Genomic DNA, 21,499 nt, shown 5'->3' with positions numbered 1-21,499 from the left:
TGGTATTTTGAGAATTAATTTGGATGAACTTAGGAATTTTGAATATAATTTACACATGTTATATGAATTCTAATAATTTATGCTTCCAACCCAACCCATGCACACCCTTAAACTCACTTGTTAATTTTGTGTGAAGATGCATTGCAAGCTAATAATTTATATTATCTTTGTTGGAATATGGTTTGAATTGGTGACAAGAGAATATTCTTAAAAATGAACAATCAATTGTAAGTAGCTGATGTTCGATGATATGATTATGCTGCAGGCATAGGCACCTCCCGTTAGCATTATATAAAAGCCATTGCTCTCAGGCACACCATGACTGAAGCAGCAAGGAAGAAAGAAGCGAGAAGGAAAGCTCACAGTGCTCCGGGAAGCATATCAATGCAACCATTACGTAAAAGAAGAATTGTCAAAAGAATCTGAGTGAAATATATTTTTTGTAAAGCAGCTGGTGCAACTTGGTTTTATATGTATGTTTTGATGAATCCAATAATTTTATTTTATTCGTTGGTACCAGAATTAGTTCAATTTCCAATAATCAACTCATTTTATCCGTGAGTTACATTAAATTTATCTAATGACTAGTTGACAAAAAACAAGATTCTTGTGAGTCTTGCTAAAACTATACATTGATTAAAATCGAACTTTGCACTAAGTTGTCATTGATATCAATTTTTATTGGGTCAATGAATGAAGATATGAATTGGGGTCATTTGCTTCAGTCCAACTAGATTAAAATAAATCTAATGCGTCTTCACCCAGTTCAACTCAGAAACCAATGGACAACTAAAGCGTCCAAACTAAAATTGAGACGCAAATCTCGTCTAGTCCAATAGCCCTTACATGGATGCAAAGTAAACTCAGTACCATTTTCCAGCCCACTGTATTTGTGAGGCTCAACCAAAAACCCAGTTTTACTAAAGCCTTAGCCTATCAAACTTTATGACTCATCCCTAATTCAATTCTATGATATCCCCATTACCTTTAAAATGATAAAAATGCCACAAAATCACTAGGTTACCTTCTTAAAAACCTTCAATGCCGGGAAACCCAAATTCTCCTTAAGTGAGTTGAGGTGAGAGAGAACCAAAACCACATAGACTCCTACATCGCCTATGTAGGAGGTTCTATACCTTATATGAAAACTTGATATTCTAATTAGTATGAAGCAATTTAAAATCTTGAGGGGAACTTAAAATAGACAATAGCATGCCAATGATAAGGTATAGGGCCCAAAAGTACAAAAAATCTCTTAATAGGGCTAAAGTAAGAGAGAAGCAAATCTTGACTAAATCCCACATTACCTAGGTAAGGGAAGGTCCTGAACCTTATATGGAGCTTCATACTATCAACCACCTTAGCAAACTTTACTAGTAGCAAATGACAAAATCTGTTTATGCATGATTTTAACAAGAGTTTCAAAAACATAATATCATCCCAAAAATACCACAAATTCTAAATTCTAAAAAAAAAAAAAAAATCCCTCCATTAGACTAAATCTAAAATACTGTCAACAACCTAGCTCAATCATTTCAAATCTAATCATTCCATCTTAATCTCAACATTCTCATTTAAAGAACAATCAGTCCTATAGATCTAATACACCACTCTTAATGCCAAGTAAATCTCATGTTCACAAAAGTAATCCAACAGAAAACCAATATTCAAACATCTCAAATTAACTTTAATTTCATCCAACGAACATGCCAACAGGAACATGTATGAATCTTAGGCCGTTGCTCACAGGTGTACACTGTGTGCCTGTGCATATCTCAAATTGGATTTGGCTCGATGATTGAAGAAGTCGGTTTGAATTTGTGATCAGAAACAGGACTGCACAATTATATTGCTCCTTCCTCTTCAGATAACCAATGAGGTTAACTTGAAATACTTGAGCTGCCACAATGAACTATAGAATTACCCTTTGCAAGTATGAACCCTTAGACCAATCATCTCTGGGAATTGTGGGTGTGCCACCCACAATGGTTGGAATCTGAAAGGTCTGGAGTCTCTGGAATCTGGGCAAATGGAGAGATTGAGCCTTTGAACTCCATATGCGATAATTATTTGATCTCATTTGACAGCTTCATAAGCGCTAATCTTTTTAATCCATAGGCACTCATTTTTTTATTCTATGTAAACAACAATATTTCGCCTGCTGTAAAAGCAATTCCATGCATTATATATTCCGACATATCAATCAGACACCTATCCCCAATTTTATTACTATGGATAACTGATAGAAACAAGTTGGACAAAGACAAAATTCTTAGGAACCAAGGCAAACAAAATTTATGAAGCAAAGGGAAAAAAAAGAATAAGAAGAAGATAAGTTTCCAACCAATGGAGGGGGATTCAAATGGATTAATAGGTAAAATGATAAACACTGTAACCAACTAGTAATATGCTTCCATGTCCATATGTAGCAATGTATCCACACGGTGACAAATATGTTCACCATCCATTCCTCCAAGATCTTGTCCTTTTAGTCCTTTTACCATGCCTTCTCCAAATGGGATGGCTGAGGCTTCTGGAAATACACCTGGCAACATGAACGCAGATGGTACATCTGCTAATAGAGTTTATTCTAAAAGTTCTGCGAATGCAAGTGAAAGTACAAGTGACGGAAGTGACATATTCTTAGCAAGACTCAACTGAAATCAGTGAGTGGGTAAGATTATATGGAAGATGGTCAATAGGTTGTCCTCAAACTTATTACATCTCAAATTCAATTATAATTAAGTTAGGCTACTCGAATACTTATTATCCTCTATTTACATTCATGTAATTGACTTTTAACCCCATTTTACAGTAGGCCTTCAAGAATTGTTTCCAGAGACCTGAAACTGACAGATTTGGTAAGCCATAACACAAACAAGCACTTAAGCTGCAGGACACTGATAATTTAGACAACATCATAGCAAGTTTTAAAAAAAATTAAAAATTCCCTAAATTAGCATGTGGAGTTAGAAGGAACCCATAAAAATTCTTACTTATACATTTAGAATGAAGGCACTTTCTGCAGTGATATTACACACATAATTAATTCCAACAAAATATGAGTTTACTTACAGCAAGAATCACAGGGCACAAATGCATCAAAAGACAGATCCTTTGTGCATCCTTTTACAGCTTCAGAAAAGGAGAGTGACAGCTTGACCTAGGAAATTTCAAAAAGATTAAGATCACATGTTTTACCAAGGTAATACAGGAAATTAGCCTCATTTCATAATTAGAAACTAAAGGCAAAAGGAGTTCGTTCACCTGGATATCAGATACAAATGGATCGGCCTCTTCTTCAAAGATCTGTAAGGTATCAAATGACTTTTAAATTTATCCATGACAAATTAACAATAGACTGTATTACATTTAAGGTTAAGAAAACTACCTTGGAGAATATTTTATGGAATGAATCAGAGAAATGAGTTCGATAAGCATATCTAAACCCCTCTGCATCACCAGCAGCATATTCTACATTTTCTTTACCTTGTGTGCGCTTCTTTATTGGAAATAAAGACACATAAAAGAATTCAGTTAGTTTGAAAACCTTAAATAGGAGATACAGGCTTTAAATTGCAGAAATTTTGAAAATTTCAACGGACACAAACTCAGCAGCAACCACTGGATGGACGACAAACATTATTACATTAATGAATGCCCAACAAAGACAATAACCACAAAAACTAGCATAAGTTGACAGCCAAAAAAAAAATGATAATAATATAAAGATCACGGATAAGCAAAGGAAGAAAGAAAAAAGTTCTTACCAATTATATGCAACAAAATGATGAACAGATTACCAATTATATGCAAATTTAGGCAATTTAAGATGTCGTGTACACCAACTGACATGGCCTGGCATATTTTTACATAAAAAGGTAGGAACTTACAGAATCATAACAATGAAAAAAATTTCAGAGCTGCCATCATATCACTAAGTTCATTTGGCCTGAAGTTCTTGGCAGAAGTATCAAATCTCAAATCAGCAGGGCAGAGATCATCAAACAGTTCTGGTCCAACGGTTTCCACCAAGCCATTAGGAAAATGCTTCTTCTTAAGCACTTTAAAAATCAGGTTATCAAATTTCTCATCCTTAAAGACATTGTCCAATACGTGATCCATGGTAGAGCACTTAAATGCAACTGGATGGTATAAACAAAAAGGTTTTGGTTTTTGAAAACTGCCCCACATATCTTCTCTTTCATCAGCAAGGGAGAGAGCTTGGTCACCATGAAGCTCACAACTAGAATCTGACAAGGCCATTTCACTGGCCACCTGCTTGATTTCATCACATTGCAGGCTAATTTCCCTCTCTAATGAAAATACACCTGCTTCTTCTTCCGATTCTGAGTGGCCATTACGATACTCATGAAGTGTAAGTAAAATAGGAAGAGGAAATACTGGACCCACTAGAGCATCATCTCGCTGCACTTTGTGTGACCACTTATTGCTACGGCATGAAGGCCTTCTTAGGAAGAAAGGAGGCAATTGAGGTAGGTCAGGGACAACTAGAAATTCCAAAGATACTTTTTTCTGGTCCAAAAGTACCTCAAGGAACTCTGAGTAGTTGGAATAGGCCAGTTGTAAGAGTTCCATTGGCAGGCCTGCCCACAACCTTCTCAAAGCAACCTCATGTATGCTTGCTGGTGAGCTGATGTCATTAAAAACAACAGCAGAAACTGCAGAAGGCGATCTCAATCGACCAAACCCACAAGCCTTCAACTTCTCACACAAGATTTCATGAGATTCTGAGCTAAAAGATTCCTTTTCTCGATGACCCTTGCAATGCTTTTTCAATTTTGAAACCAGGACTTCAGTTAGACTACCATTCAAATATGCAGAGAGTTTATCAAGTTTCACGTACTTAAATCTTCTAGGAAAATTGTACTCCTCATCATCCATAATATACAGGGAATTATCTTTAAAATGGAACCGTTCTGTGTGAAGTTCTTTCAACTTCCACGAGGCACAATAGCTTTGTGATTCAAGCTTCCCTGATGACATTAGTCTTATCAATGTAAAACCACCAAATTCATTTGACTTAGAAAGCATTGCTGATAGATCTTTGTTTAAAATGACAAAACCCAAAGACAATTCCTTCTTATGCTGCCAATCAATCCATTTAGGAAGATCATCCTTCAAAATCTCCTCTCTCACAAGACAACTTCCACATTGACACTCACGACCCGACAATAAGAGATCTGAAGGAAGCTCCCATGCATAATGGGTTTTCAAAACTTTCGAAACTTCAGAAACAATGGGTCCTCTCAGGGTTGGTATGGTAGGTCCATAACAAAATAGATTAAACTCACAATTCTGAAAAGATCCCAATATTATACAAAAACCCGATTTAGAAGCCCACCTATATTTATCATCCCTTGAGTTTGATCTCAATTCCGATAATCTAAATACATTAATATGGCACGGATTATCAAGACCGTGAGCCCATTGCAACAACGGCATCATTGGTTTCCGCACATCACAAAGAACCAACAAACTATCTGAGGCCAATGCAAAACAGAAACCATCAGATCCCGCCACTGTAAACGTAAGGAAGCGTTCATTTTGAACCGAAGTATACATCCTCAGCATCTCAACCTTAGCTAAACAACTCACAGCACACCCATCAAACCTGAAATCGACCAAGAAAACAGCATCAGACCGGGCAACAATCAAAATCCTAGGATGCCAACTGAATTCACAGCTCAACCATTTACAGTTCCCCGAATCCCACGATGATACAGGCAACTTAGTCCCTCTAAAACGCGCATTGGAATTGGAATTGGAAGTCCTACGACTTGTTCTAAAACAAGACTCCAAACCAGACAAGAACAAAGCACCACTTTCTAACAAAACTACACTCTCCTCGGGTATATGTGGACTCCAACAAGCATACACAACAGAACTAGTCTTAAAAACCTTAGAACCTAAACAAGAAACTCTGGGAAATTTAGCAGAATTATGAATTTCCTGAACAACAAACCAATGCACAGAGCACAATGTCGAAGCCAGCAAATACCCAACAACAACAGTGGAATGATTATGATTATGATTATGATTATTACCTGGGAATGCGGTACTCGAAGCCGGTAGTTTCGTGTAAAACGTCATCGTCTTTGGCGCCCCAGGTGTCGAAACGGGAAGCTTTGATAGAGAGAAGCAAGAAGCCGAGTCGGTCGGAGTTGGGACCGGTGGGGAAGAAGAGAAGGAGGGAGGCGAAGGAAGGAGAGGAGGTTGTGGGTTTGGGAGAGATGGAGAGGTGAAGAGAAGAGAAAGGGTTTTGGGTTTAGGGTTGAAGAAGAGTGGACCCAATATGGGTTTTGAGTCTGTGAGGAGAAGTGGAGGTTTTCAACCTCTCTCTGCAATTGTTTTGTTTATAAAGAGTAAGGGATTAAGATCCCGTGCACAGGTATTACACGGGATCTCAATCCCTGTTTGGAGAATCTTTCTTCAAAACTTCACACAAGTTCTGATGACAATCTGGCCCCACAAATGAAAAAAATATTATTGTTCAAGTTTAATGGTCTGTGCACAGAAAATTATATTTGATGGTATGAGAAGAGAGGATTTGGAAGAAGTGGAAGCGGAGAGCAGAGTCAGCTTAGGAAGAAGACAGTCTAATGGTAATAATGTTTAAAATAATAGTCAGATAATTTCAACTTTCAGTTAAAAAAAACATATAACACATTTTTTCACGTTTGAAAATATGTCGTTCCAAATATGCTATTAAACACATTTTCTGTAATATAAGTACTTTAAATACGTATTTTTTATAATATTTCTTGAATTACAGTTTTTACATAATGTTAAACAATAATATTTGAAAATTGCTGCCAAACGGGCTCATAAATTCTCCACAAAAACAGAGTGCATGCACATACGGTCAAAATTTTAAAAGTGAGCAAAAAAAAGAAAAAAAAAGAAATGATTTGTTGCAAACTAACTCCTGTAAAAATGTACATGTGTCAATGTCTAGACACTTGTTAAGGCTTATATATAAATGAAAACTTTCTTGTTAAAATTAAAAATTTTCACCAAATTAGTGTTATGGATGTGTGATGCACAGCTTAATTAAAATTATATATAAATAAATTGAAACTATACTAATAATTTGTGAGTCATTTTAAAATAAATAAATAAAATTTTACTTAAAGTAATTTAACTATTTTTAAGAAGCAAACTTTTTAGATAACCTTTCAAAGAGGATTAGTTTTTTTTTTTGAAAGAGTTTTTAAATTATTATTTTTGTGGTCATTTATTTTAAAATTTTCTAATTAGTTTTCTTAACTAAAGATGGTCTCTTTTTTGAGAGATGGAGAGGTGAAGAGAAGAGAAAGGGTTTTGGGTTTAGGGTTGAAGAAGAGTGGACCCAATATGGGTTTTGAGTCTGTGAGGAGAAGTGGAGGTTTTCAACCTCTCTCTGCAATTGTTTTGTTTATAAAGAGTAAGGGATTAAGATCCCGTGCACAGGTATTACACGGGATCTCAATCCCTGTTTGGAGAATCTTTCTTCAAAACTTCACACAAGTTCTGATGACAATCTGGCCCCACAAATGAAAAAAATATTATTGTTCAAGTTTAATGGTCTGTGCACAGAAAATTATATTTGATGGTATGAGAAGAGAGGATTTGGAAGAAGTGGAAGCGGAGAGCAGAGTCAGCTTAGGAAGAAGACAGTCTAATGGTAATAATGTTTAAAATAATAGTCAGATAATTTCAACTTTCAGTTAAAAAAAACATATAACACATTTTTTCACGTTTGAAAATATGTCGTTCCAAATATGCTATTAAACACATTTTCTGTAATATAAGTACTTTAAATACGTATTTTTTATAATATTTCTTGAATTACAGTTTTTACATAATGTTAAACAATAATATTTGAAAATTGCTGCCAAACGGGCTCATAAATTCTCCACAAAAACAGAGTGCATGCACATACGGTCAAAATTTTAAAAGTGAGCAAAAAAAAGAAAAAAAAAGAAATGATTTGTTGCAAACTAACTCCTGTAAAAATGTACATGTGTCAATGTCTAGACACTTGTTAAGGCTTATATATAAATGAAAACTTTCTTGTTAAAATTAAAAATTTTCACCAAATTAGTGTTATGGATGTGTGATGCACAGCTTAATTAAAATTATATATAAATAAATTGAAACTATACTAATAATTTGTGAGTCATTTTAAAATAAATAAATAAAATTTTACTTAAAGTAATTTAACTATTTTTAAGAAGCAAACTTTTTAGATAACCTTTCAAAGAGGATTAGTTTTTTTTTTTGAAAGAGTTTTTAAATTATTATTTTTGTGGTCATTTATTTTAAAATTTTCTAATTAGTTTTCTTAACTAAAGATGGTCTCTTTTTTTTAATTAGTATATATATTTATATTTTTTTCCCAAAAAATAAAAAGCAAACATGATTAGATAATTATAAAACAGGTTTTTTTTTTTAAGGTTTTATGCAACATTTATTGGGTTTCAAATGAAAGTAATTTTTTTAAAAAAAGATTATTATTTCTATTTTATTTTATAATTACATTGTTCATAATAAAATGGTAAAATGTGAAAAGTAAATAGCAATTGTGGGAGCAAATGATCCAAAAACATTCTAAGGCCATGGGCCTTGTCCGAGGATGATCAAAGGCCCACACATGTGTCAATCCAATTCTAACACGTGGAACAAGACCGAGGAGGGAACACGTCAAGATCACTCTGAACCGGACTAAAACAGAGAGTAAGTGATCCAAGGAAAGAAGGTTAACTAGCCCGTCGACCAAGGATCCTGATGAGCAAATGCACCTTCGGAGTACTTTATATAACTCCCTGCACTAGAAAGTAAAGTTTTGAGGAAGACAACAGAGTCGTGTAAGCAATGGAATGGAGAAATATCTTAAAAAGTGACTACCACCTCCACATTTAATGTTCTGCACAGTATAGATTAGTAAATAATAGATTTGACTTACCTCAAGTACTTGTTTAACTGAAATCTCATTTTGTTTTAATGAGAAATTGCTACATCACCCACTATCTAAATAAAATGTAAAGATTAAAACTCACTACCACTTGTCATTTATATTTAAAACAAAATGAGACTCCAGTTTAAAAAATACTGGAAGTAAGCTAAACTCTAAATACGATATACATGCACCATCACCTTTAAGAGTAATAATACAAAATATTTATAACACACCATTAATTTAGGATTAAATATGTGGCCACATGTTAGATGTAATGTGTTATGGACAAATTACTACCTGCCATGTGGCGCCATGAGTCTATATCATTCTAATTAGATAGAAGATTGGCCACTTGTCATCGTTGTGCATCCACTAGTTATAAGATTCAACTTTTACATTATACTAGTTGAGACCCACGTGATGCGTGAAATAAATAAGTATTTTGTAATTTTGGTAGATCAAGCAAAAATTAGCTCCCTTTTATGGTATGATTTGTGTAGATCTAGGAATAAATTATTTGTTTTTGTTCCTAAAACTTCTCCAAGGTTGAGATCTTTGCCTTCAAATTTCTTCCTAGGATAAAAATCCTTTAATTTTTTTATTTTGATCTCAATTTCCTTTGGCTTTTCTTTGGTAGTGGATCAAGTGGAAATTAATTTCCTTTGGCTTTTCTTTTTTTCAAGGCTGTGAGACAGAGCTTCTTTGTTCTCTGATGAGAAGTGAGAGAGAGTGATGAAACAAAGAAAAAAGAGAAAGGGAAGAGAGAGAAAAAAAATATTTTAATCCAACTAGTATTTTTTTAATAGAGAAAAAGGCTATGGAGTTGCTATAGTGCTTTCCATGTCAAGAGAGCTACTATAGNAAAAGTAAATAGCAATTGTGGGAGCAAATGATCCAAAAACATTCTAAGGCCATGGGCCTTGTCCGAGGATGATCAAAGGCCCACACTTGTGTCAATCCAATTCTAACACGTGGAACAAGACCGAGGAGGGAACACGTCAAGATCACTCTGAACCGGACTAAAACAGAGAGTAAGTGATCCAAGGAAAGAAGGTTAACTAGCCCGTCGACCAAGGATCCTGATGAGCAAATGCACCTTCGGAGTACTTTATATAACTCCCTGCACTAGAAAGTAAAGTTTTGAGGAAGACAACAGAGTCGTGTAAGCAATGGAATGGAGAAATATCTTAAAAAGTGACTACCACCTCCACATTTAATGTTCTGCACCAACTGAATTGACCGCATTTATGAGGAAAAGACATCTGAACAATAATTCCACAGCTCACAGCTCTCTCAAATCTAAAAAAAAAAAAAAAAGAGATAGAGAGATTGTTGGAGGTTGATTTTTTTTGTGTTTGCTCTCCAACTAAGGCTTTAGAGAGCCTATTGGAGATTTCTGATTTACAAAACACTGTAACAACTCCAAATGAATTTTTTTTTTTTTTTTTTTTAACTAATCATACAACTCAATAAAAAAAATTCTTTCTCTCTCCTCTCACCACGGCTACAAACATTCACAAAGCTATAAACACAACAATCCTTTCTCTCAAACATCTCTAAACTCAGGCATGATCAAAACACAAACTCAAAAACACAATCTTAAAAGTAATTTAATCATAACAGTAAAAGCAAAAAAGAAAAGAAAAAAAAAAAGACACAAGCCATCTGACCCATCTAGGTTGTGTTAGGGAGGAAGATGAGCGGTGGCGGAGCGGAAGGTGCGGCTTGGCACAGTGAACACCAATTCTCTGCTGGCCTATATCCTTCGATCAACGGTGGAGCAAGCAAGATCTCTCACTTGTTCTTTCTCTCTCTATCTCTTTCTTTGTTTCTTATCACGAAAAGAGCTAGAGAATGTTCTGGAATCAAGTAGAAAAAGAAAAAGAAAGTAGAAAAAGAGAGAGCTGGAGAAAGAAAAAGAGAGAGAGGTTTTGGAATCTAGTAGAAAAAGAAAAGGAAGTAGGAAAAAAAAGGGGAGGATAGAGATAGGGGTGGGTATACGTGTGTGGTGGAGAAAAAACAAGAGTAAAAAAAGGAAACATATGGATGAAAGAAATGAAAAATAGTATAAAGAATAAGAAATGACAATTGAGAAATGCTACCACAATATTTTCACAATAAATTTTAAGTAACATATTGTTATTAGCTAATATTGATGAGTAAAAAAATAATTAAGGTGGTGGGTTCAAATTAAAACTAGTAACAACTTTCCACATAAGATTTCATTATAATTCTTGTGAAATTATTGTAAAAAATATTGTGGACTAGTAACACTTCTTGTTGAAAAATATAATTGTTGAAAATGAATAGAGGAAGAATAAATAAAGATTAAAAAGAATAAAAAATGAATGAAGAAATAATATTTAAATGAGATGGAGGAAGAATAGAGAATTTATTGGAATGTGTATTTGAAAAAATAGTTAAGTAAAAGATAAATGTTACTGTTTATTGTCTATACAGTACAAAAATTTACACAAACAGTTGGAGATGCTCTTATACTGTCAACCACTTTGGTAAACTTTACTGGTAGCAAATGACAAAATATGTCTATGCATGATTTTAACAAGAGTTTCAAAAACATATTATCATCCCAAACATACCACAAATTCTAAATTCTAAATTCTTAAAAAAAAAATTTCCCTCCATTAGACTAAATCGAAAATACTGTCAACAACCTAGCTCAATCATTTCAAATCTAATCATTCCATCTTAATCTCAACATTCTCATTTAAAGAACAATCAGTCCTACAGATCTAATACACCACTCTTACTGCCAAGTAAATCTCATGTTCACAAAAGTAATCCAACAGAAAACCAATATTCAAACATCTCAAATTAATTTTAATTTCATCCAACGAACATGCCAACAGGAACATGTATGAATCTTAGGCCGTTGCTCACAGGCACACCATGACTGAAGCAACAAGGAAGAAAGAAGCGAGAAGGAAAGCTCACAGCGCCCCTGGAAGCATTTCAACGCAACCATTACATAAAAGTAGAATCGTCAAAGAATCTGAGTGAAATATTTATAGAGCAGGTGTACATTGTGTGCCTGTGCATATCTCAAATTGGATTTGGCTTGATGATTGAAAAAGACGGTTTGAATTTGTGATCAGAAACAGGACTGCACAATATTGCTCCTTCTCTTCAGATAACCAATAAGGTTAACTTGAAATACTTGAGCTGCCACAATGAACTATTGAATTACCCTTTGCAAGTATGAACCCCTAGACCAATCATCTCTGGGAATTGTGGGTGTGCCACCCACAATGGTTGGAATCTGAAAGGTCTGGAGTCTCTGGACTCTGGACAAATGGAGAGATTGAGCCTTTGAACTCCACCATGCGATAATATTTTATCTCATTTGACAGTTTCCTAAGCGCTAATCTTTTTAATCCATAGGCACTCATCTTTTTATTCTACGTAAACAACAATATTTCGCATGCTGTAAAAGCAATTCCATGCATTATATATTCCAATATATCAATCAGATTATCAGACACCTATCCTCCATTTTATTACTATGGATAGCTGATAGAAACAAGTTGGACGAAGACAAAATTCTTAGGAAACAAACAAAATTTATGAAGCAAAGGGGAAAAAAAAGAAGAAGATAAGTTTTCAACCAATGGAGGGGGATTCAAATGGATTAATGGGTAAAATGATAAACACTGTAACCAACTAGTAATATCTTCCACTTCAAAGTACAAAAGATTTGAGTCTTAAAGTTTCTCAGTTCTTGAAAACTGTGATAACCATTTATATATCATCTAAGATGGAAGGAAAGCTATGATGTCATTCATAAGGCAGGCAGGCTATCTTTGAGCAACTGTCTAACTGAGCGATTTGTTATAGGATCCAACACCAAAAATGAATTATATGCTTCAAAAATTGAGGACCATAGGAAAGGGCAAGTCAAATCAACTTTCATCTTCACTGTCCGAAAGCAAGCAATCTTGTATCTGCTCCCTGAAAACAACAAACACATAAAATAGGTTAACACTGGCACAGAATGCTTGACACTTTGTGTGTAGGAAAGTTAAAGTTACATTGTACCCATAAATTTAGGGCACTCATTCTACTATTTTACACTCAGAATTGGACCAGGCCCACTTATAACAAAGTGCAGACAAGTAATCCCGGACAATTTCCCATATTGCTGTGGGATGAGAAAGACATAACTGAAGTACCAAAATACTAGTAGTGCAGAAGACAAAATGTGGCAAATATCTAGCATGTGATCCCAGAACCAAGTGCAGACAAGTGATCCCCATTATGTAGCAGATCAACAATTAGATTGCCTCCATTCAAAAATGCCATCTCCATAAATCATTATCTAATGATTATGACAAATCCTAATTTGGAACTTCCCTTCCACATCTTCAAGTTTGCTATCAAAAAGGATGATACAATGAGCTCCAACATATTTTCTTCTACCCTTTGCTTTAGCAGGTACAAAATCTGCTCCAAGTCATCTAGCATCCAACATTATTCTTTTATTTGCCAATTGACATCTATGTATCTATCTATCTATCTATTTACACACATATATATATCAGCTACACTATTATGCCCAATGTGAGATCAATGTGTTTATAGAAGTTCCAACCACGTGTAATCCCCAAATAAATCTAAGAGTTAGTGCTGATAGTAAATGAAAACTCTCACCTATGCAAACTAAGATTATCATAGCTACTATGCTTTGCTCGGGCAACCAATGGCTGGGGTAAAAGTGAATAGAAGTGATCCATTGATGAGGGACCCTTTGGAAGTATCTGAAAGCGGCAACTTGAACAGCAGGCAGCACCAAAACTATCAGAACTTGTTTGGCAACTCCCAAGATTGCTCAATCTTAGCATGTCAGATTTGTTAAGTGGGCTATTGCAGATAGGACAGAATGACTCTGAGGATATTGACTCATTAGGCTTTAGATTATATCTCTTTTGACGCCTTCGGGTTGCCAAAGGGATGACAGAGTCATCGCTCTCTGGAATCCTGTTGAAATGAAATGGAGTAAGTTTTCCAGCTGTTCTGACAATTGTGCACTCTCGGGATGGATTTTCTTCCTGGACAAAAAAGATTCATAGAAAATTTGCTGATCAAGGTTCTATTTGGAAAAAAAAAAAAAAAAGGTAGAAAGCTGGAGTGAATATTTCTAACAAGCTCAAAAAGGCATTCTCTTTTAAGGTGTAAAATTTATATACAAGTAGCTTCAATAAGTTAATCTATTCTGATCTCTAAAACCAACATTTCAATAACTACTTTTACAATCACATCTACAGATGCATTGGAACAAATCATATACTCTTTTTATTGGTCCAAAGGCAATATTGGACTTTACAGTGGGGTAGCCTTTCCAGAGCCATAAATCCTCTCAGCTGTGATGAACACCACAAGAATCATACTTTTCAACCAGTCAAAAGAAGTTAATCTTCCAATGAGTTTCCCCTAAAGACTCTAAAAATTATTTGAGACCACCATAAAAGAAATAGAAGACATGCAATCCAATGTGTCTACCTGCAATATCCTTACAAATGACGATACCAAGCCATTGATGCCAGAACAAGGACCTTTAAGCAACTCCACTGTCTTTAAACTGTCCTGTCAAGATGAGATGAGAATCATCATCAATTAGTAAAAGATCAGGTTTATTCATAGTCCTATTTGATGTACGTGGGCGTGTGTATTAAATAAAATGTATACAAAAAAATAGGTGAAAAAGAAATAAATATGACTCAGTTATAACAGAGTTTTATTAATAGTCATGTAAACAAAAGTTTTTTTTTTTTTTTTGATAATTCAAGAGTTGGAGGTGGGGAGATTTGAACCCTGATGTCTTCGTTGGAAACACTGGGAGGTGCTACTTGATCTACACGGCTCTTTACATGTAATAGAACAAAAGATTATAAGATGAATGGACAAAAGCATGAATTACAAACCCATCAAGGTGGCAAAGCATGTTCAGCTCTTGCACAAGACAGTCACGGAGCGGAAGCACTATTGGTATCTCCCACCTTGAATCAACATATTGTATATCTGCCGGCAAAGAATATCCTTGGCCCTGTTAAGGGGGGTAAAAAGTAACCATAAATTTATAACAGCACAAGGTGCCAACCAACATTGACCAGTATTTTTCAATGAGCTGAAATTTTAATTGGTGCTTACTAAAAATTCTGCCTTTTTTTTTTCATGCCATATTTGATGCAAAAAGAAAGCAGTTTAAGAGAAAATGGATGAAATTAAAATATGATGATGCAGCATTCCTGATAAAGGTCAGACAGATTGATAAGCAAGTTGAAAAGTTGTCAAACGATGCATTATATTGTTTTCTAGGAAAGTAGGTATTGTATATACATCACTTCTTAAGGTGAGTATTTCTTTGCTAAATGTTTAATTGAAGATGATTGACAGGGTGTCGGTCACCACAGCAACTTTAGACAATACGAAATTCTGGAAATAATTTCAATGGGATATTAGGAATCCATGTCTGAGAGAAACATAAAATTGCATCCCATAAATGGACATGACGCTAAATTGCAGTAGTAATATACCCACTGTGTGAAAAGAATGCATGTTCCCCAAGTTAAGCAGTTGATCAATTGGCCTCCATTTGGGATTATGACACATTGAAGAGTATATAAAAGCAAACCTTTACTGTGGCCGAAATCACATGGCAAGCAATCCTCGATGTGCACAATCCTAGTACAATCTTGTTGTATCCACTTACAGAGGCAACCTGCAAAACAAACAAAAAATTATGCGATGAGTCAATTTTTCTTACCTTTCTTATATGCTTTATATTGATTGATTTTTTTTTTTGGGGGGGAGAAATGCTTTGTATTGAAATTGAAATTGTCTACAATGAACTTTTTATTATTTATAAGTATCTAGAATGAACCTTTTGCAAGGACAACATCCGTAAATGTAGCAAAAGATCTTCTTTTCCAGTGGTATCACTAACAGCATCTAGCAAATTCTTCAATCTGTTCGTCCCATCACCAGAATAGATGTTTTCGATGGGAACCACATGCAACTGTTTTATTGGCGGGGCTAGATTGGACACGATCAATCTGATGTCTTGAATTGCTCTGTCGATATCGTGAGAAGGAAGTGGAGAAATGGTTGTTTCGTCAATAAAAGCAACTCCAACACCAAACACTGGTAATGACCTATCTCTACTTGCATCAAAGTTCTTCAGGGACTTGTGTTGCAACTCATGTACAAACTGTAAAGCCACCCTGAAATAAAATAAAATAAAAACATATTTACATAAGGTTGCATTTGGATTTGAAGATTTAATTTATTTATTTTTTTAAATCAAGGGATTTGAATGTTTGGTGGTTGGTATGAATTAGATTTTGCTCCAACAAAAACACTTAACATGTATGTTATGGATCTGAAATAACACCAACACACCTAATCATTTGTAATCCACATATTAATAAAGCTTAAATATACCCAATGAATTTTATCAATAGAGAAAATTTGCCCTTTTTTCAACTTTATCGTTGAAACCAAAAACTAAAATCCAAATCATTCTCTTGAAATAATTGCATCCAAATGAACCATCAATTTAGAGTTCTGACAAGAGGGAGAGGGAGACCTGGAGGAAGGGCCGCCAGAGAAGGCAACAAGGACGTTATCCGTAGGAGTAATCATGGCATGGGAGGTGACAGCCAGCCTGAACTTTCCATATAAGTTACTTCGAAAGCATTCGATGCAGAACATCCGCCCCTCATCGCCACCAATGGGCTCCTTGGTCTTGCATTTTATACACAGATTCTGATTCTGATTGGTTGAGACATATTCTTCTCCTACTACTACCTCTGCTTTTTCTTCGTTTCCATAGCAATTTGATTGGCAGTTTGAGGGGTTACACGCCATCGAATCTGAGCTTAGCGTTTTCCAGTTTCCACTGCAAAATAATATTAGTATTGGTACTTGGGTAGGAGACAGTATCTCTTGCAGCAGGCTTACCACATCAGCTTCCTTATTTGGTTCTATACACCAACGGTTGATCGACACGTGTACAAAATGACCACATCAGCAAATGGGTTGCAAAACAGCAAATACCCAAAATGTACAACTGTCTAAAAAGCTTCTCCAAATAAACTGTCCAATAAAACCATCCAAAACTATTCAATATACTTCAAAATCTTGAAGCATCCTTCCGTGGCTGTATTCTCTCTAAGTTTGATATGGTAGAGTCCTGCATAGATAAAAATCAGAACAAAATAATGACACAATTTTATGGAACAAAACAAAAGCGCAAAAGCATGTGTTGAATCTTTCAAATAAATCATGATTACTGTAGAGTCCAGCAAGGTGTTGTGGAGCATTTTGATTTACCATCCCTCCAAAAGAGATTTGCCATTATATTATCTTGGTCTATTTGCACTAAAGAGAAAAACATCGGATTCGGATCTTCATTTTGCTTATGTTTGAAACAATTATAAACACTTTGCCCATTCCCAGCTTCAATAATTTCTTTTCTTAGTGGTTTCCAAGCAATAAATTGACTTCAACTACCCATTTATTATTATGCAATGCTAGAAATAAATGACCAATGGGGTGCATCAAAGAATTTTATAAGTTACTAATCACAGAAACCAGGTATTATGCATCTAACAAGTACAAAAGTTTGACCTTATAGACCCATCACTAAATCCACTTCATAAAGAGTAAACATGCACAGTCCTCTCATTCATGTTTCAAGCAATAAATAGATAATAGGTTGAAGAGTCTTCCTAAAAAAGATATTAAATTCTGAGGATTAAGGTATTAAATTTTGGTCTAGCCAATGTTCCATTCTTGGCATTCTTGCAACCAACTATACATTTCTTTGAGAAGTAAATATCACTTTTAAAAAGACAAACATTTTAAATATAACAATTTTCAAAGGAGGCTAAAATGCTCTATCAAAACCTAAGGCTGTGTTTGGAAAGTGTTGTTTTCTATTTTCAAAAACTTTCTTTTAAAAATAACAACAAAAAGCTGCTTTCTTGTGCTTTGAAAAGTCCAAAACAAATTCAAAGACAAGAAATAGAAAACTTCTTTGGTAATTATTGTTAGGAAAAAAAATTGTTTCTTTTTGTAAGTGCTTGAATAAAGAATAGAATAGATCATGACTCCTTGAGCAGTGTTTTGGACAGATGGTGCTTGGTCCTGCATAATTACTATCCCAGCCATTTCCCATTGTCCACCTCTCTCTCCCCTTGCTTGCTTTTGTCATTATTACAGCCTGTACTGTCTCATTGTTGGAAAAGGTTAAAACTGTTGCTTCTTGTTTTGAATAAGATCTTAAAGTAAGAATCGCCGTTGTCCCCACCATTTGAAAAAATGTCTGAAGAATCTCCCACCTTGAACAAATCAAATTTTGAAGCTCCAACACCTCATCTCAGACTCATTGATCTCTCTTCAATTTTCACTGTGTGTGAAGTGCCGAGGAAGGAGAGAAAAAGGGGTTCATTTGGGTGCGAGAGAGAGAGAGTGAGAGAGAAGTGAAAAAGGAAACTGTCTTTTGTTATTATGTAGGTTTGAACTGGAGTGCAGGTTCATTAAAGTGGTTTGTATGCATTGTTTTTTCTGTGTTTTCTCTGGCATTTAAAACCAAGAAATGAAAGATAGCTAAAGAGCTGTTTTCAATTTCCTTTATAATTTGGAATTTCAAAACAGTTTTCGTCTTTTGTTTGTTTCCAGTTACCAAACAAGTTTTTTGGCTTAGAAAAAGTAAAACTGTTTTAAAAAAAGAAAATTAAGGATAAAAATAGTTACCAAACATAACCTAACTAATGGAAGCTCTAGAAAAACCAACAAAACCAGGGATAAGACAGAGAAAAATTCAATCTCCACAATTCTCAACCAGAAAACAAATGCTGGACTTGGAAGCACTTAAGAAACAAAGAAATAGCAGAGTAGTTACAGTTTACATGACATCTAGAATGGTTGTGATACATAAAACAAAGCAGAAACTATAGAAGCCTGCTTGGTAGCTTAAAAAGGCTTAGAAGGAATTCAAAAATTCAATGTGAATGTTCCATTTTAGGATCAAATAACCAAAACTCAATCCACTGCACTTGAGTCAACTTTTCCACTGTCCATTGAGCAAAAATAACTTAGGACATAGAAAAATAATAATAAAAAAAGAGTCAAATTTCAGTCTCCACTTTGTTTTCCTCTATTTTCCCATCAAGCAAATAGAAAAAAAAAAAAAAAAAAAAAAAAATCACACAAATTGGTAGCACAGAAACTTTAAAAAAAAAAAAAAAAAAAAAAAATCACACAAATTGGTAGCACAGAAACTTGCTTTTGATAAGTAATAAGAATTCATTGGGAGCTGCAAGAAACTTCAATATACACATGTGTGAAATTTCACACTTCCTCGTTAAAGCTATCATCACCAAACACACAACAAGATACAGACACACATGAAAAGCAACACAACCAGAGCAGAACCAAGAATATTTTATGAGAGAAACTAGTGATTGCCATTGAAGTACTTATGAGGCAGAGTAGAGATATTGAAGAAAATCCGTTTAGGGAGAGGGAGAGGGGTGGAAATCAATCAGTGAACTGCGCAGAGCCTTTTTGGAGAAATTTAAATCCACATATTTTATAAACCCAATATATTAGCCCTGATGCATTAGCACACATTAGGCCTAATAGCATGCATATTTTATAACTCCTATTTTTCCCTTTTTGTTTGTGTACTGTCCAAAATATCACTACCAAAACACGTGAATGACCCCAGAAATGCTAGCATACAGCCATACAGGCCAGTATTTTATCCGATACATTTCATGGGAAAGTTTTTGCAGTGTTTTAGCGGCCAATACGATAATTCATTCTTGTGAATACCATACTGGAAGCTGTTTTAGTTTGGTAAGGTTAACTAAATATTAATATTTCAATACTAGTCAATATGGGTATATCATTTTGGGTTGACAGCTTTAGATAAAAGGAATCAAAAGAGAAAATAACTTCATCTAACTCATTATTATATAAAGAGATACACTAACATCATCTCAATTCTAAACAAATTAATCAAAGCTCTCAGCATCCACATAAACATAATACAGCATAGTCACAATCAAATTGAGCCATTGAAGTCCATACTCAATCCTACCGATAACAGTAGCATTTTCAAGATACATAACGCACAATCAGAGTTGTTTACAATCAAGATAATTGAGTCGTTTGCAACGAAAGTTGGAAACTTTGTCGCACATTCAGCTTTGACAAAGTGAAATAAGTAAGATTTTCTCTAAAACACAAAGTGGGTCACTAGTATTTTGAGCGGGAAGAGTTAAAGACACAAACTTTTAGTTAGTTTTTCGTAGGGAACCGAACAGAAACAATTTCAAACTAAGATCAAATGGAAATCCATAGCAAAAACATGAAACTCCGGCCCCGCCTGCTTATCAAGAATTGAAAAGCAGAACATGAAAAGAAATGATTGAAGGAGTGAGAGAAAGAGAAACTGACTTACCCGTGTCACCGATGAGCGGCGGAGAGAGAGAGAGAAGTCGGACTATCGAAGCAAAACGCAATTGGCCCGAGAGGAGGCATCCGGGAATTTTATTTTAGGGGAGGCCGAAATTACAAAAACGCCCTCCTTCCTAAACAGTATTTTTTAGGCTAAATTAATAAATAATAAAGGTAGAGACATTTTATCAAAAAATAAAAAATAAAGCAGGGATAAAATAATTTCATAACAAATTTTAAGTGACAAATTACAAAAAGTAACGTTAGTAGTAAGTCTAGATGATAATTAATAACAGATTATCATCTAAGTTTTGTTATTGTGAAATTATTATGGATATAGTATTACTCAATTATAAATTGATTTTCTAATGTTACTCGAAATTCAATAAAGTCTTGTAACTTTAGATTTATTCATTTTAGTTCTATGAGTTTTACTTTTATTCAATGTATTTATTTGTCTAATTCCATCACATTGTGCAGACAGGTATTCTAAAAACGATGTTGTTTTGTAAATTTAAAAAAAAAAAAAAAAAAAAAAAACTAAAATTACGTCGTTTTGGGACACAACTGAAATCTCTCTAATTGAAGTGGATGCAAGGACTACATTGAAAAATGAATAGAGTAAGAGTAAACTAGAAGTTATAAGACTTAATTAAATTTTGAACAAATTAAGTTTAAGGGTGCAATTTGCAATTTAACTAATTTTTATTTCTTAAAAAAATTGGGGGAGGGAGGGGGGGGGTGTCTATATGTTATGGGTTGATTTCCTTGAGTGCACTTGATTCATACCTGTGGGGTCATAAAGCCCAATGATGTGCATCCACCTTCTATACTGGGCCTGAAGCCCATGATGAGGCCTATAGTCGCATGTGAGGAATACAAGGGTAATCACAGCCTCCTAGGAAACCGTGCCGAGGACAACCTAGTCCTCGGCTGGCCAAAGCTGAGGTTGATGTAAAGAGACTTACCAACAAGAATAATCTTCTGAAATACCTCAGGGAAAAAGATAAGTACAACAAGCAAGCGCACAGGGGCATGGCGGTAGAGCGATTC

The 21,499-nt window shown here is 34.8% G+C and overlaps 2 protein-coding genes across 7 annotated transcripts; both read right to left on the bottom strand.

Annotated features, from left to right (window-relative positions):
- Nucleotides 1–1,519: 1,519 nt before the first annotated feature.
- LOC112031961 (uncharacterized) lies at nucleotides 1,520–6,650 on the bottom strand. 6 transcript variants are annotated; one of them, XM_024064658.2, is made up of 6 exons: nucleotides 6,069–6,650; nucleotides 3,894–5,635; nucleotides 3,392–3,502; nucleotides 3,268–3,309; nucleotides 3,076–3,163; nucleotides 1,520–2,849 (listed from the first exon to the last, which is right to left on the bottom strand). In XM_024064658.2, exon 2 carries the CDS (start codon nucleotides 5,593–5,595, stop codon nucleotides 3,898–3,900), a length of 1,698 nt encoding a protein of 565 aa, XP_023920426.1. In that variant the 5' UTR covers nucleotides 5,596–5,635; nucleotides 6,069–6,650; the 3' UTR covers nucleotides 1,520–2,849; nucleotides 3,076–3,163; nucleotides 3,268–3,309; nucleotides 3,392–3,502; nucleotides 3,894–3,897. The 6 variants fall into 6 exon arrangements, with proteins under 6 accessions (XP_023920426.1, XP_023920425.1, XP_023920427.1 ...); XM_024064657.2 differs by having other exon boundaries at nucleotides 1,520–2,843; XM_024064659.2 differs by having other exon boundaries at nucleotides 1,520–2,572.
- A 5,930-nt stretch (nucleotides 6,651–12,580) lies between these two features.
- On the bottom strand, nucleotides 12,581–20,572 carry LOC112031999 (cytoplasmic tRNA 2-thiolation protein 2). Its single transcript, XM_065768813.1, has 9 exons — nucleotides 20,451–20,572; nucleotides 16,940–17,171; nucleotides 16,566–16,877; nucleotides 15,861–16,200; nucleotides 15,612–15,698; nucleotides 14,902–15,023; nucleotides 14,480–14,558; nucleotides 13,631–14,028; nucleotides 12,581–12,931 (listed from the first exon to the last, which is right to left on the bottom strand). The coding sequence occupies exons 2-9, from the start codon at nucleotides 16,942–16,944 to the stop codon at nucleotides 12,883–12,885; spliced, it is 1,392 nt and encodes a 463-aa protein (XP_065624885.1). The 5' UTR covers nucleotides 16,945–17,171; nucleotides 20,451–20,572; the 3' UTR covers nucleotides 12,581–12,882.
- Nucleotides 20,573–21,499: the final 927 nt, after the last annotated feature.

The sequence above is a fragment of the Quercus suber genome, unplaced genomic scaffold (genome assembly GCF_002906115.3).
Source record: "Quercus suber isolate HL8 unplaced genomic scaffold, Cork oak 2.0 scaffold_1000, whole genome shotgun sequence".
Taxonomy (NCBI): domain Eukaryota; kingdom Viridiplantae; phylum Streptophyta; class Magnoliopsida; order Fagales; family Fagaceae; genus Quercus; species Quercus suber.
The sequence above is the reverse complement of the archived record's forward strand: the minus strand, read 5'-3'. Positions and strand labels throughout refer to the sequence as shown.

Coding starts and splice junctions, on each gene's coding strand:
- LOC112031961 (XM_024064658.2), bottom strand. CDS start 5,595: ATGCTGAGGATGTATACTTCGGTTCAAAATGAACGCTTCCTTACGTTT.
- LOC112031999 (XM_065768813.1), bottom strand. Junction 16,201..16,565: donor TCTGGCGGCCCTTCCTCCAG/GTCTCCCTCTCC, acceptor ATTTTATTTCAG/GGTGGCTTTACAGTTTGTAC. Junction 12,932..13,630: donor GATAATCTTAGTTTGCATAG/GTGAGAGTTTTC, acceptor TGTTGTTTTCAG/GGAGCAGATACAAGATTGCT.